This window comes from Rhipicephalus sanguineus, chromosome 6 (genome assembly GCF_013339695.2).
Source record: "Rhipicephalus sanguineus isolate Rsan-2018 chromosome 6, BIME_Rsan_1.4, whole genome shotgun sequence".
Classification (NCBI taxonomy): domain Eukaryota; kingdom Metazoa; phylum Arthropoda; class Arachnida; order Ixodida; family Ixodidae; genus Rhipicephalus; species Rhipicephalus sanguineus.
The window spans coordinates 78,729,637-78,746,373 of NC_051181.1; the positions used below are offsets into that span (position 1 = coordinate 78,729,637).

At 47.2% G+C, this 16,737-nt stretch overlaps 1 protein-coding gene across 1 annotated transcript; it reads right to left on the bottom strand.

Moving 5' to 3' along the window:
- Window positions 1–681: 681 nt before the first annotated feature.
- LOC119397933 (uncharacterized) lies at window positions 682–16,168 on the bottom strand. The gene is made up of 7 exons (XM_049416541.1): window positions 15,683–16,168; window positions 11,092–11,180; window positions 9,782–10,013; window positions 8,229–8,348; window positions 4,846–4,934; window positions 2,939–3,155; window positions 682–771 (listed from the first exon to the last, which is right to left on the bottom strand). The coding sequence occupies exons 1-7, from the start codon at window positions 15,875–15,877 to the stop codon at window positions 682–684; spliced, it is 1,032 nt and encodes a 343-aa protein (XP_049272498.1). The 5' UTR covers window positions 15,878–16,168.
- Between the last annotated feature and the right edge of the window lie 569 nt (window positions 16,169–16,737).

Consider the following 16,737-nt stretch of genomic DNA (forward strand, 5'->3'; position numbering starts at 1 on the left):
GGCTCTTGATTTGTATTTTGCATGAGTTACAGATAACTTTAACATAGCAGTAAAGACCAACGTGTTTTTTTTTTCCTGCGCTTCCTGCATGTGACTAACGTTTGAATTTTATCTTCCCGCGACTGTTGGCGTCATGGTGCCCGGGCATCCGTGAAGTGCAATTTCAATGGCGTGGATTTGACTCCTTCTTAATTGAGATAAGTACATAAACAGCCGAGTTGTTGTGGCCGTTTCGTCGAGACTCCTATATGTCCTAGTTCGCTTGATTTATGATATAGGATTCAAAAAGTCTAAATACTTGCATTGGACAACAGTGAAACAAAATAAAGCTTACACGACGAGTAAAATTTTCTTACTAACGATTTCCATTGAAAACAACTCTATAAAAGGCTGGTTTTCGTAGGTTTTCGGATGCATGAATGAAACGCATTTGCATTACGACGCTGTAAAGTCAATAAATGTCACAAATGCCAGCGTCTTCGAAGAAGCGCTGAAAGTGCTGTCATTGCTTTGCGATGCTTTGTGATGTGCACTATGATGGCCGTGAGCCTAACACTTTGGTCAGCGAGAATACCCTACACGACTCCACTAAATGCAGTTCTTTCTCAGTGCGGTCAACGCATGAACTGCGCGCGGGGTACAGTCGACTATAGTGCGTGGCACATGGTCTCGTCATTACTGTCACACGAACGTCTTGCAGACGGCGCCCGTTTCGTTAAAGAAGTTCTGGAGCATGTAACACTTTCTGTAACCCTTGAAGACGAACTCCTGCTGCACATTTGGTCATTTAGTAAGTGTATTAAGTAATACAGTCAGGTACCAGGCTTCTTAAAAAACGTAATCAGCCGTAGTCCGAGATAAACACATTAAATTACATTGGCGTTTTCAGTCGATTGTGTTGTTCCTACCTTCTCCCCTGAAGCTTTCTGCACGTCACGTGGTGTTCCACTACCTCTAAGATAGGCCCACCCCTGACTAAGCAACGACGTCACGTGATGGCGTCATATGATGACGTAACAAATGTCCACGATCTGTGACGTCATGGTGACATCACAACAAGCCATCCCCTCCCCACGTGCCGCTCGCTCGGAAGTCACGTACGTTTTCGTACCACTTCACTCACCCGCCGCGGAATTGGTTACTTATAGATTTGGCGTTAGTAGGGAGTTTAGTGCAAGCAGTTCCAATGCAGAAACAGTACAAGAGCGTGTTGGTGCGTGGTGGAAACTGATGTTAAAGCCGGTACTCAAGACGTAATAATAATAACTGCTGAGGTTTAACGTCCAAAAACCACGATGTGATTGTGAGGGACGCCGTAGTGGAGGGCTCCAGAAATTTCGACCACCTGGGACTCTTTAACGTGCACGTAAATATAAATACACGGGCCCCAGCATTTTCGCCTGCATCGAAAATGCGACCGCCGCCGCCGGGATTCGATCCCGCGACCTTCGAGTCAGCAGCCGAGCGCCATAACCACTAGACCACCGCGACGGGTTACTCAAGACGTCGGCAAGAAGTTATTCAGAAGGCCCCGCCACGGTGGTCTAGTGGTTATGGCGCTCGACTGCTGACCCGAAGGTCGCGGGATCGAATCCCGGCCGCGGCGGCTGCATTTTCGATGGAGGCGAAAATGTCTGAGGCCCGTGTACTTAGATTTAGGTGCACGTTAAAGAACCCCAGGTGGTCGAAATTTCCGGAGCCCTCCACTACGGCGTCCCTCATAATCATATCGTGGTTTTGGGACGTTAAACCCCAGATATTAATATTAAGTTATTCAGAAGATAGATATGGTTGTGCTTACGCGGTATTGGGACGTCGTTGCAGTCCAACTTTTAGCCCTTGCCCTGTAAGAACAAAGAGCTTGGGAGTCAAGAAATGTCAAAAGTAAAAACCAAAAAAAAATGAACAAGACGCCATTAGGGCGATACTTCTCATGGTTTTATTAAAAAGAATGAATAGGTATGCTCACGCGAACGCCTTTTCATTTCTCTGTAATGAATGGTAGTTGATGGGAAACAAAGCACACTTGCCACTCAGTATTTTATTGAATAATTGTCATGGAGAAGGCAGGCGCAGTTCCTTTCTAAAAGCGGGCCATTGATGGTGACAGCCAAATATAAGACGACGACCCGAAGCGAGATTCCCGCAGAGATCTATTGTGCTAGAAAATCTTGCAATACTAATGTTTGTAAAACTTGCGTTGGGTCTGTAGCAGAAAGCTTTAGGAAATTCGCTGACATCTCAGTCATCTGATTTACAAGGAAAATTAACAAAATGCTCGTGCTATAACGTGGGATAGCCAGCGTTAGCAATCGCGCGCCCATCTTTTGCGAACGCTAATCAACACTAGCCTAAATGAGCCATAATTTGGCAAGGCACCCTACACGCTAAGGCAATCGGGAGCATTTGGGGCGTCTTTCTACCACACAACAGTAATCATCATCTAGCCTGCTTTCGTTTCCTTTCTCGGAAAATGTGCGCTCGCCACTTTCCTATCAAGAGTGCTGTGTCATGCTAATAGTCGCACACCACTTGCGACCGGCAAATACCGGCCGCGCGGTGATCATACAAGGAAAGCACGCCGGATAGATGACGGTATTTGTGTGGCAGAATAACTCCCCAAATATGCCTTTTTTGTCGCACGTACTCTAAGAAAAAGTCGAGTATTTGGGGAGTATTTCTGCCACACAACAATAAACGTCATCCACCTTGCGTGCTTTCCTCGCGTTATCACCGCGGTCCCGGCACTTCCCGGTCACGAATGGCGCGCGCGTTATCAGCATGACATATCATTTTTCTGTGGATGGAAACATAGGGAGCCTACATGACTGGCCAGTCATTTAGGCTCCCTGGGGAAACACGTTTTGGCGCGCCGTCTCTGTTTAGCCGTACGCCAGCGGCTGGAGAAAAAAAAAAGCCCTCCCATTCGCGCACTTACGATCTGGAGGTTGGTGATCTCGATGTCGCCGTCGATGATCATGACAGGCGTGACGAGCCGGCGCATCGATTTGGCGACCATCTTGCGGTTGAGGCTGACGAAGGCGCAGCTTGAGTGCGAAGACACCTGCAGTTCCTCGTGCGTTGCACGGTGAAGCTGGTCTTTGTATTCTTCCAGGTCGATGTCGAATGATATCTCGCCGAAGTTCAGCGACAGCCTGCAACCAAGGAACGCCTATCAGTCCTGTCCCTCGCCCTCTCCATTGTATAGCAAACACATGCGCACTTACATAGTGAACAGCTTGTACGCACATGCAGATACCAGTGTTGCGGAGTTGCCACGCCGGAATCGGAATGACTCCGGAATCATTCCACATTTTCGCGACCCCGGAATGGAATGGGAATGGAGTGGGGGCAACGCTTGGAGGAATGGAATGGGAATGGAATCAAGCGCATTTTGCACGGAATGGAATGGGAATGGAATTAGGTCTTTTTCCGAAAATAGAGCACGTTTTCGTCTATGCGCTGTCTTTCAAACTTCAGAGATTAATAAGTCAGCTAGAGCCTCGAGTTTAACAATAAAGCCGTATTTTCAAAATGGCTTGGCTGATTACAAGCATCGTACATTTATAAGCAACGCGCCTACCACAATTCTGCCCTTATATAGACTGTGTTGCTCCGAAGTTTGTCTCTTCTTCGCGTAACCGCGGTTCTGTGCCGTTGGTATCCGTCGTGCGCAACCACGGCGGCGGTATTTTAAGAGGGCACTTTCAACGTTCAAAGGGCATCTTTAAAGCTGAGAATCATCAATCGAAAGGAGCGCTCCTCCATTAGCGGCAGCAACCTCGCAAAATATGCTTGCGTGTAGTTCAACAAGCTTCAAGTTTGTAATACGAACAAATGTAGGTGTATTGTATTCAAGTATTTGTGCTCGTACGTTTATGTGCTTGTGCGTTCAAACCTTCCAGACATCTAAAACACACTTGTGTGTTCGCATGTTTTCGTGTTCAGATATCATTTCATCTCAGATTTCGGAGTATTCAGAATAATAATAATAATAGGTCCTTTATTTTTCATCAAAAAGATGAGGGAGGCTGGGAGAAAAAGCTGAGAAGCAGCTCGACTAGCTCCGGCTCCCCCCCCCCCCTCCCCAGTACACCTTGGCGAGCTTTCAACAGTGCGCATGAACAGCCTTATTAACAGGGTAAATGAACAGGAAGTGAGAAAAAAAATGAAAGGGTGGAGAAACAGGATTATCGGCCACAATGGAGCGCATTTTCATCGGAAATAAAATGAATAAGAATATATTGCAGCAACTTATAATGCAAAATGAAACACCGAATTTCGGAGAATTGGAGATCTCTACGTGAAATAAACTCCAATAAACGCCGAGTTTCTTCCCAAAAAATATACTCCGAAAACACGGAGCCCAAAATATAGCGTACCTAACTGAACTACTAAGAACATGAAGACTCATCGGTTGCTTTCTGATGTACGTCATTGTCAATAATACCGTTTTAAAGAAGCTCACCTTTATGTTAAGCTCTCTATTTCTGGGAATTATTTTCAGCGATCTTTGGAGAAACAGCCCGTTTCTATGTATGTATGTATGTATGTATGTATGTATGTATGTATGTATGTATGTATGCATGTATGCATGTATGCATATATGCATGCATGTATGTATGTATGTATGTATGTATGTATGTATGTATGTATGTATGTATGTATGTATGTATGTATCTAGAGCTTAGGCACACTATATATACATGCAGTGAACTTTGTGAACATTTCGCTGAAACCATTTGATGCAGAGTCGTAAGATGTACTGCCAACAGTCAGGAAGGCAGGAAACTTGGCATCCACGCGTATATACTGCTACAAACGGTATTTCCGTGCAAGACTCACTTCTTTCCAGGCGGTTTGACGTGGAATCGGATGGAGTAGGTGTCGTTATACGCCACCGCCCCATTCAGGTTAACCGTGAGCGGCATTTCCTAGGAGAGAGAGAGAGTAAAAAAAAAAGATGAATAACGAGTATATAGGAAGTGTATTCTTAAGCCCTACATTTTCCACCTTCAGCTATTCATGTGATGTTCTGTATCCTTTTATTACTAAGAAAAATGGAGAGAAACATATTTCCGCGGACCCCGAACATAAAAATTCGGCAGATACCACGTACCGTGGGAATCAATGTTATGCGAAGCATGCGCTGTGTCGCAATTTTTCACATTGAGCGAAACGTTGCGGAATGACGCTCGAGAAATGTGCAAATGGTATACGCGCACACATATTTTCAGGAGTCGCACATGTATTATATAACCAGCTGTTTACAGTTGCTTAACGATGCCAACAGCAACATAGGTGCTACCAACACCAAACGCAGTAAGCTGATATGTAGTGCTTATATTCCTAAATACTGGATAACGCGAGTTCGAATAGGACAATGAAGGAACACAGATGCACAGGACAGGCGCTACTCGCAAATAAACTTTATTCAGAAAAGTTTCCCTATATGTATAGACAGCCAAGTAGCAGACGCACTGCACGTACGTTACAGTCACCGTTGCAGTTGTTAGAGTACCGCTTCGCTGTATAGAACTCATCCTGACTGACCAGCGCACCAGCTATATCTACAAGTCAATTTAACGAACAATATCAGCGTCATAGATGAAGTCACGCCTAAATGCGCCGCGCTTACCTTTGGCGATCGGATGTATACGTCAAGCCGACCTCTAATCTCGATCAGGTGCTTATCGTCGTTGAAGTTAGTGGGCAGGCCATCTGGCATGAAATGCGCTAACAAGAATCGCATGTGCTGGTGCACTTCTAATGTAACTATGGGCTTTTATGTGACAGAAACAATTGGATTATGAGGCACGCCACAATGGGGAACTGCGCGATAATATTGACCGCATGGGTTTACTTAAAGGGACACTAAAGGCAAATAATAGGTCGACGTTTATTGTTGAAATAATGGTCCAGGAAACTCATAGTGCTACTTTTATGACAATGAAGTGCTTGTTTTGAAGTAAAATCACGTTTTAGTGGTCCGCATCGCGTTAGCGCACTTCAAATCACCCGCCTGAAATCCGACTTTCATACGTCACTGCTGCCGTGCCCAATGTTGCCCGCCTTTACTGCGCGGCCGCCGACACTAGTAGCAGCAAAGCGAAAGTAGCGGGACCCACAGCAGCAACAACGGCCATCGAAGCCATCGAAGCTTGCCGCAATTATTGGCTCGCGACGCTGGGCTCCAATTCAGCGACTTAAGCCCCGATGAACGCGGTATGCTGCTGAGGGCTCGTAGTGCCGGCTTCGTTGGATGCGGCATTTTGTCGAACTTTCTGTCACAGCGACTTTCGCGAGCGCGCAAAACACACGCGGCAGTACGCGATCCCGAAACTACCACTGAGACGCGACCGCGCGAGCGATGCAGGGCGCCGGGCGATGCGCAGTTCGACGAAAACGGAACCTTTGAACCACGCGCGCCGTTCCCCATGGCAACGCCACAGAGGTTCTTTTTTTCATAAATCAAACGGAAACGAACAAACAGCATTTTACTATACGTCTTTTGATGCACTGAAGGTTCTTTTTTTGATTCCCAGGATTTGGGGACATCAGGGGCGTAGCCAAGGGGGGGGGGGGGGTTGGGGGGGTTCAAACCCCCCCCGAAATTTTTCAGTTTTGCTTGCGTATATAGGCATGCACACATACAAACGCACGCACGAACATACATAATGTATGGTTGAACCCCCCCCCCGAAAAAAATTTCTGGCTACGCCCCTGGGGGACATCTCTACGTAGCGCCATCTCTCGGCGGTAGCAATGGCGTCTTGCCATAACTGAATGGGAAGTAGGCAAAAAAAATCATATCTCTTCAAAAAAGCTACTTATCAAAAACGACTCCGGGTCTTATACAGCAGAGACCTACTGGAACATTTTGACAAAATTGCAGTATCGCCCTACAAAGCGTATGGCTTCCCAGGACAATTTAACACCGCCCATTAGAAACACATGGGACCCCATTGTTAAATATTAAACACTCTGGGAAGCGACGCAGTTTGTAGTGCGATACTGTCATTCTAACAGAATATTCAAATAAGTCTGCTGTATAGAACCGAGAGTCGTTTTTGATAACTAGCTTTTTTCGTCAGATATGATCTTTTTCGCGTATTGCCCATCCAGTTACGGCAGGCCACCGCTGTCATCGACCAGAGGTGGCGCTACGTGCACATGTCCCCAAATCCTGGTCATGTGATTGCTGCTGGTTTGATTACTAGTGATTTATTGTAGGCAGACTCTCATACGTCATCGGGACCAGAAATGTCCCACTCGTGGCGTTCATCATGTGGTATATTTAGCGTAATTTCTCGGTAAGTAGGGCACTGCTGTTGATAATATTGCCGTTTTAGAAGTTGTCATACATTGAGCTTTCACTCGGACATAAATTGTTATTTGGCTTTAGTGTCCCTTTAACGTGCACATAAATTCACTTCCAATGAAGACATTGCAGTGCACGGTTGACTGTGCAACGAAAGTTGAGTACGTGAGCTTGAGCATGTGTTCTAAATTATATATTACCATGGCCGGGCTGGAGAGGCGGGCTGGCGAAGAACGCCCACGCGCCTCTCCGGCCCGGCCACGACATTATATACGATATGTTGTTTCTGTTGTACGTCATACAAGCGGAGAGCGAAGTTGCCACTTTCTCGTGTGTTCTCTTCATGCGGAAGCCCTTCCTCACTCTTTTCGATGGGCGGGCGCCAGCTGTATGTCGTCATACAGCAGATTGCTGCTATTGGCCGATAGCTTACGCAAACCAATTGCGCCGTTTAGATCGGATGCGCTTATTGCCACGGGGTGTCGCCACGTGCCGGCGTAGCGCTCTACAGTGTGCTAATGTTACGCAGCAGCAACACTAGTGCGCTCCAGAATCACACCGGGAGAGAGCGATCGCGTTTCATGACGCGCGCTCAAGGTCAAGACGTGCGCGTGACGTCGCTTCTTTCTCCCGCGCCATCCCTCCCTGTGTAGATTCAATCGCGCTTATCTCGACGAAAGAAGAGAGAAAGTGCTCAGAGCGTGCGACAAATCCATGTCACTACGCTCATTCTTGACGGATTCGAAAAGTTTTCGCGGCGATCTATTAGTGGGGCAGTAAACTCCGACACTGAGGTTATTTAATGATTACTTGGGAAAACGGCTTAGGACCCTCTTAATGTTGGCAATGACCTTGAAAGTGTTTCGCAATACTTATGTAATATGAAAAAGGGAAAAACGCTCCTCACCTTAAATTCACACGGTATGACCAGTTCGGGAATGAAAACAGAGCCATACAGGGTGAATTCATTGGCAATGCAGCCTTCATCCATGTCGTGTCTATTGTACTCGCGACCGTTGACGTAAGTCTGTCGGAAAAGAAAAAAAGAGCATGATAGAAGCAAGTGTGAAAAAAAAGACCACACGTGTTCAGAGACACATTAATTCTAAAACACTAAAGAGACGAACTTTTCTTTTTTTTTTTCGTTCTAGTGAATTACTTTTTCGCAATACCAAAAGCACTACTCTTGCCACGAGAAGAAGCTTGGTAAGCTAGGAAAGGTGCCATAATGCAAATGCAGGTGGCGACGCCACCTTGAAGTTTCCGCACCACCTCGCTGTGTCGTCGCAGACTTTGACGGCGTTACCATGGGGCCTAACTAGTTATTAATCGGTAAATATGAAGTACGGCGTCTTCTGAGGGAACCGGCGACTTATCGTACCAAGTTTCAGAGAATTTCGTTGATCTAATGAGGTCAAAATATGAAGAAAAAAAGAACACTCTGAAATCTCTGAAGTCGCGCTGACGTCCATGTGCAGACGTTTCGGCGCGAAATTTGAAAAATGGAACTTTGACCTCCATATTACTGTCTATTAATGCACCTCTCATGGTGAAATCAAAGACAGTTGAGTTTTCGAAGAATAATTTATCGGTTTAGATTGATTCATCGTTTCACCTTAGTGACCTTTCGAGGTAAGAAAAAATGGCGGTAAATATTGTCGTGAATGTAGCTGGAATTGAAGCAATGTTGGGACAAATTGTATTGCTATCGCAAAACCTCCGTCACGTATGAAGTATGCGACAGCACTTTCACTGATCTACTCAGCCCAAAGTGGTTCGTCGTACTCTGGCAAGTAATTTAGTACTTGAGTACTGCGTTTACAAAGCGGTATTTAGCTTCGCGGTTCCATTTCGTCAGACTCACAATACTGCCACAGCCAGAGTCGACAGTGAACGTGCCGCTCTGCCATTGACGTCGTACTTGACGTTTCCGCTCGAGTCACGTGATTCTGCCGCACCAGACGATGACAGGAATTTCCTTTATGTAGGATAAGAAACACGTCACACCGTGGTGGGGAACAACTGATTAACTGTGACCACCTGAGGTTCTTTAACATGCACCTAAATATAAGCACGCGGGTGTACTTTCACATCGCTCGCCATGGAAATGCGGCCGCCGTAAACAGGAATCGCACCCGCGTCCTCGAGCATCGCAGCGCGAACAGACACCTTGTAAGGGGGCAGCCATGTACACTCAGAATCACACTTGTCTATAGCGGCCACGCGGCCGCTTCGGCCGCCGTCCTTTTTTGCAAAAATATCCAGGGACCGACGCCCTTATGATATCAAACATAGTCATACCACATGTAAGGTCCTTGTGCTGTAATTCAGGCATGAACGAAAGCTTGTAGTGAACTCAAGGTAGCAGCTGCGGGAGGCGCCATCGTCTAGAGCCAAGCGCTCGACCGCCGCTCTAGACGAGTGTGATTCATACTGTAACGCCGCGGCATCGCCACTCACCACAAGCTGCTTCTCCTTGTCGTCATAGTGTAGCTGCATGAAGTGCTCGCAGTGTGGCTTGAAGACGGGCGCCACCGAGCCGATGTCCGAGTTGTGCCACTCGTACTTGTTCTCCTTGCCGTCCACCAGGTCTTGGAAGGTGACGCGCACCTTGTGGTGGCCTATGCCTAAGATCTCTGTCGAGTTCCAGACGTGGTGCCTGTCCGACGAGTGCGTGAACTCCCAGCTCACCCTGCAGACAGACAGGCGTTTCGCGTCGCTTAGTTCCGCATCAGCCCTGAAGTACAACGTCTTAAGAGAAACAAGCGTTCTCACAAACGTATGAGCCGCTTAATATGCCTGACGTTTCGCCCTACTACAGACGCCTCTTGATGAAGGAAGAGAAGGCGTGCAGACATGGCCATAAGCACAGGCGTACACAGGTTTCTCCAAGTGGCGGGAAGTTGGGGGGGGGGGGGGGAGTTTTACCCCGACACCCCCCACTAGTCCCTTGCGTTCAGAACGCGGTGAAACGTGTGCCCGCTTATGGCCACAGGAGAACAATTATGCCTCCCCTTCTTTCATAATGAATATCTACCAAATTAAGCTCAACTTTCTCTTGTTCTAAGACGATACACTCAGCTGTCGCTCAAGACTTCATACGAGTGCAGAACTAAGGAAACGTTCCCCCTTTCCACTACAATGTCAATCAAATGTTTTCATCGTAATCGTACATGGTTTGTCCGCGCGGCGAGCCATCTGCCTTGCTGGGATACGGAGCTCAGCCGTAACGGCAGACGCCTGCGTCTCCTCGCCTTTTAAAACGGGGACCCTGCTCACAGGAAGGCAGGATCCCATAAGGTATCATTATAAATACGTCAGCTTATTGCGATATGTGATGAGTAGTGTAAGACAACCTAGGCCTCTGACAGGCTAGAAGCGAGGCTGCAGAGTCACCACAACGTGATAGACTCATACAGTATACGCACGGCCTTTCCTTGTAAGCAAGGAGCGACAGCAATATAGTCCAGGCCGTCCCTTCTCTCTTTCTATAAACACCGATGGACAAGTGCAACGCGAACATGTAATTACAAAGCGGAACAGTTTTCTAAAGAGTTCTCACAATCTCGCCCCGATATACAGCTCTGCGGTCGCCGCAGCATGCTCTGGCCCAACAGTGACAAAGTACAAGCCGAAATCGTGCTAGCATTACATTTACCGACGAAAACAAAAATTAGTGGATCAACGTTTTTCCATTACCTCTAATTTGTTCGTAATTAATCTGTACATGGCTGTAGATACGCGGGTGGTGACATCGAGGCGTGGCTCACCTCTTAAAGTCGACGGGCATCACCATCTGCATGTAGATGTCCCCAATCTCTTTGATGGACTTGGGGAGCTTGATGTAGACCGGAGTGACCTGAAGGGAGGGGTGGGAACGAAACTTACTGTTGGCACACGTTCCTTTGCAAACGCGCATGCAAACAGTCAACCAAAACGTCATGATGCGAGCGACAGTATACAAATAAACGAGGTTGTTCTGAATACCATTGTTTGTTTGTTTTCATGAGACACTGAGCAGGCGGCTTTATCCCGCACAATGAATGTGTTAATTGTGACAATTTCAGGCCGGAATTAACAAAAACCAAGGGGTCCATTATGCTTGCGCAGACGACGACTCGAAGACGAAAGCTACCATCTTCTTCTCCTTTTACTTCTTTTTCTTCTCAGTAGAATCTATTTATCCTCACACCGTGGTCGTGGTGTACCTTAATCTTCCTTTTGGTTGCCCCGCCTCCCTCTTCGTTTTTATGGAGATGGCAATGGGAAACCCCGAGCGAAATCTTCCCGTCGGCGTCGTCGTCGTCGTGGTGGTCAGTATACAAGGCCCAAGTGCAATACGGCCCCGCGCGCTTACAGCTTTATTTTTATGTGATTGGGCTTGACCCGCAAATACTGTTACCACCGCTAGGCGCAGTCCGCGCCCAAGTGTTTGGGGAAACTTCGCGACAGCTTGAGAACTATTCGGAGAAGATCGTGCGCATGAAGCGAGTAGTCGAGCTTATTATAAAGCTAACGCGAGCACCAGCGATAGCGCTGGAATTTTCGATCACTTGTGTATAAAAGTCGACGTGTTCCGACGAGCATCAGTTTATCGACGACCGATACTGTGTGCGCCGATATCTTCGCAATCCGAGGTCACCCTTTTCTGGGCGCAAGTTCGCACAATAAAGGGTTTGCTCTTTACCGGCTTAAGTATTTGCCTTCTGCACCGTCACGACCACGTGACATTATGACCCTATCGCGCCACGCTCACGGGACCCTGCGAAATCGAGAGAAAGCACAAAAGAGCTTGCGGGGGGAGGAAGAGACGCTGAGTGCGCCCACGCAGGGGAAAGGGGGGTGGCATTCTTAAGATCTTCACACATCCAATGGTAGCTCGCGTTATCTCAAAGAAGCGAACAGACACTCAGAATGCTAGCTCGATTCTGTTAACTCTGTCAATCGCGCCAGCATTGTGAAAGCCAGTGCCTCGGGTCAGCAATTGTTTGTGCCTGCCTGTGCGCGCACCCAGCAGGCACTTCAGCTTAATTAATACGCGAACGTTTACCGCAGTATCTAGGGCCGCTCTTATCTACGCATTTAGATGCGGCGGCGAAGGAGAGACGCCTTGTCTGCTTGACGTAATCAGGTTTTATTGCATATATTGCCGTCTGACGACGGTTCCATCACGCATCGTTAGCTCATCTGCCCTTCCACGTGTCATCCGCTGGCCCAACGACTTTTCCGATACCATAGCAGATGAACGTAATAAAGATAAATTCCTTCACCACACGCATTTTCATAATTAGGAATTCGCTTCATGTTCTTCTCGCCTTGTATTTACGCATTTAACTATCAATACTTCCGCGTTTCACTTTAATACAGTGATCTTATTGCGTGTGAATACCAGCATACCCTTCGTTCTCACTTTATGATCTTTAACCCTTTGAGACGCTACGTACACAATTGTGTACACCACTTGTTTTTGTTAGTTGTATCGACTAGGGGCAAAGAAAGAGCCAGATAAATTGAACATTGGATGAATTGAACCTCCTGCATAATAAATTTGTCTTCATTTAACTTATTTTGCAGTGTACTGTTGCATACGATTACTTTACTGAAGGCACAACCACGTTCGACGAGTCGTTCGACGTGCCGCTTCCCGTGAGCCACGTCTAAACTATCATTTTTCTTTGCTAATAATAATAATTATAATAATATCTTGGGTTTAACGTCCCAAAACCACGACATGATTATGAGAGAAGCCGTAGTGGAGGGCTCCGGAAATTTCGACCACCCGGTGTGCTTTAACGTGCACCTACATGTAAATACACGGGCCTCAAACATTTTCGCCTCCATCGAAAATGCAGCCGCCGCGGATTTTTCTTTGCTCAAAATTGACATAACCGAAAACGAATTCGCTCTATATTTCTAGCCTGCGATTTGATTCTATTTATGTAAAAAACAAGGCATGAATGACTTCGGAAGAAATAGATATTTCATTACAATTTCTTTGGCAATAATTACAATGTAACACACATAAATTAGCGTATTATGGCATTATTTTTGTTGCAACAAAATATCGAGGGCCTTGAAATAACTATGTATCGATTTGACGCATCTACAGACAGATCTTCATATGTGGCGTCCGAAAGCGTTAATAATGTGTTCTTTTTGTTTATGTAAATTTAAGCCATCTACAAACCGTGTAACTTTGCTTGATGTCCTCCTTGTGCAATACCATGTATGGGCCTGTAGGGTATTTTGAATAAATAAATAAAGTTATATATTCTTAACTTTATTACCCCATTACTATGAACAAATTCGCAAACAGGGGGTGGGTGTTCGAGCCGACGTTTCGACAAGTGGACTTGTCTTCTTCAAGGCTAGAACTTCAAGTTCTAGCCTTGAAGTTCTAGCCTTGAAGAAGACAAGTCCACTTGTCGAAACGTCGGCTCGAGCACCCACCCCCTGTTTACGGATTTGTTCATCGCGAGCTTCCATCTTAGCCTTTCTGCCGTTTTTTGTATTACTATGAACGTCTCTTGCTTATCTATGTTGTGACGTCATTAGAGTGACTGCTGCGGACAGCTCCCAAAGAAATGTGCGTTTGCGCGTTCTCATTTCCATCCATGGCTGCGCGGCCATTGGCCAAGCGCAGTCACGTGGAACTTAGCATTGCTGGGGAAAAGCCCGCCCTTGGTGTTTCGTTTTATTAAACTCCAAGCTCTCATTTCGGGATTGGCACGTTGAACATGCATGTGCAGCGTGTTCAACGAAAAACTGCGCGTTACATCAGCCAAGCAAGTGTCGAGCGATACGTTATAGTCACAAAGTATCATATTCAACCGCCGTGCAGGCTTCGTGACTAAGATACTACGGTAGCAGGCACGAGGTGGCGAGTTCTGCTGCCGGCAATGGTGGCCATTCATTTCGTGCGAATAAAAATAACTATGATGTGAAGGTATTGTCGTAACGTAGAAAAGGAAACAACTGAGTCTCCGAGGCATTGTGGCGCGGGCTAGGGTACTTTATTTTCGTTTTCTTTTCTGGCCCCAGCATAACTAATGTCCCTAGGAAGTCATTCTTACTTAGGGGTCCGGTATTTAGTCGTAAATCTAGTTCCTCATCCTTACTTAATTATCGTATTCTTTTTGCTAGTTCATGCCGCCGCAACCGACCACGGATAGAGCAGCGAGCGCATCCCGAATCTTCTCCTTATTAAATGCGAGGCATTTCTTAGCGAACCCAAGGCACTTTGAGCGCTTCTATCTACGTATCTACCTCTCTATCTATCTAACCGCCTACGTCTGGGTGCTCTCGTGATCGCCTCCTTACCTTGGCGTAGACCAAAATTGGCATGGGAGGGTAAGAGGATTTGACGAATATGACTTTCTGGTCATGACATGAATAACGTGAAAATCCTGTCGTGTACGTCGTCAAACCCTTTCCTCCAGACACGTGTGGCGCATAACAGTTTACCACGGACCGAAGTGTACGGGTATGCGCCACAGGTGAATAACAGTTAATATCTACCCAGCAACGGCGAGAACAGACACTGGTAATTTAAATGCGAGAACGTCAAGTAAAACCGACAACGTCAGCATTGGCCCAACGAATGCAACGAATAAAAATTAAGATCCCAGCAGGCATCGGACCTAAGCATTCTGCGTGGCGGTCAGGTATTCTACCGCAGAGCCGTGTCTAGAAACTGCTTTGGAAAAACACCCTAGGCAGGCGCAATGTCGGTGCAACGTCAGTTGTGGTTGTGGGGTTGACTATCGAATTTCATAAAACAATAAACACTACATATGTACTCCTACGATACAGACGTCATGTCAGGTTAGAGTTTATGGTTCCAGTGCTGGCTCTGCTTTTATAGCAATCTAATCAACATTACATTTGTATTCCTATGATTCAGCAAGCTATATTCAAGCCTTGCTCGACCCCGGAGGAATGCGTTAACGAAAGTTGCGAATGATATCCACATCATCGCACCGTAAAGTGCACTTCGTTTCGATAATACTGACCTCTGTGCCCTAACGTGACTATAAGTTATCCTATAAACACCAGTGTTGTCGACGTGCCTTGTAAGCCCACGATGTGGACACGACTACTACACTTACAAAAACACGTCGATCCACCTCGTAACGCTTTGCTCAAAGCCGAAAAATGCAGCATAGAACTACTCACTGACTGCTTCGCATGGAACCGATTCCCACAAGGTGTGGGATCTGCCGATTTTTATATATCTATATATATATATATTTTTTTTCATTCTGCTGCTCTTTCCGGCACTCACAGCGCAAATGCTTCATCGTTACCACGACACTAGAGAAAAGTATGGCGCATCTGGAGTTATTCAACGGGCTTTCTTACCGGATAGCGGTAGCATATGTGCGGCCTTGTTTGAGAACCGACGACCGCTATGATGCCTTTGGTGTAGGCGGTGTGGTCCTCCCGCTCCTCGTCGCCCTTCGCTATCATTGGCTCCGGCGCATCGTCGTCGTCGTCTTTCGAGCTCAATGCGTCCAAACTGTCCGCACGGTCGACGGACTCGAAGTCGTCGCTCATGATGGCGCCTGCTGACGTTACGGTGGCGACTCACGGACAGTTGGTAGGGACGCGAGCCCGCCAATCGCTGGCGTTATTCGTCTCGGAGGACCTCGGTGTTCGCGGCAACGGGCCCTGTTTCCCGTTCTTCCGGCGGTCCTCCCGTCTCCGACTTGCCCGGCAGCCGCCGCCGGAGAAGCGCTGGTTGTCGAAGCTCCGGTCCTGCGTTGCCGACAGTGACGACCGCTTCCTGAGACAGCGTGCGAGAGACTGGGCTGTTGCGCGGCGATGCCGGCAGCACGTCAACGGCGAGGCCGTAAAGTTGGTAGGGTAAATGCTGAAACAATGACACTAAAGAGGCGCCTAGTGCAGCCCACATGGTGGCCTGGTCTGAACGATTTCCGCGATAAGTAGGCTTCCTTGCGATTTCAGTGCCACCACGCGGCCACAATAGAAGCTCGCCGATTGGAAATCACACGTTGGTTCTGCGTCTTCCGATACCTGCGAATTTTGCCGTTCTGCCCGGAGGGTGGCGCCCACAACGCTCGAACTTCTCTGACCGCAGATCACGTTATCAATGGCCGAAGCTGCAGAGTCCAACGCGCTAAGAGACTAAACCGGCTATGCGGCACTGCCTTTCTCGTTCTCAAAGATTTACAAGTGGCTGTCATCGACGTTACTCCAGGCCTCCATACTTCAGGCGCGCTTTCGACAGCGGCGCCTCCGAATCCATTCAGATAGATGAATGTACGCATAACGAAATCATTTTCTTTCCCCGCGCTATCAATAAAAGATCTCAGTATCTATTCACCTAGTAAACTTAGGAGACGATGATTTGCAGCCGCAGCCTGGTCTTAATTCTGCTTCCAGTAGACAGATTT

Coding starts and splice junctions, on each gene's coding strand:
- LOC119397933 (XM_049416541.1), bottom strand. CDS start 15,877: ATGAGCGACGACTTCGAGTCCGTCGACCGTGCGGACAGTTTGGACGCA. Junction 10,014..11,091: donor ATGCCCGTCGACTTTAAGAG/GTGAGCCACGCC, acceptor GTCTGTCTGCAG/GGTGAGCTGGGAGTTCACGC. Junction 8,349..9,781: donor ACAAGGAGAAGCAGCTTGTG/GTGAGTGGCGAT, acceptor CTTTTCCGACAG/ACTTACGTCAACGGTCGCGA.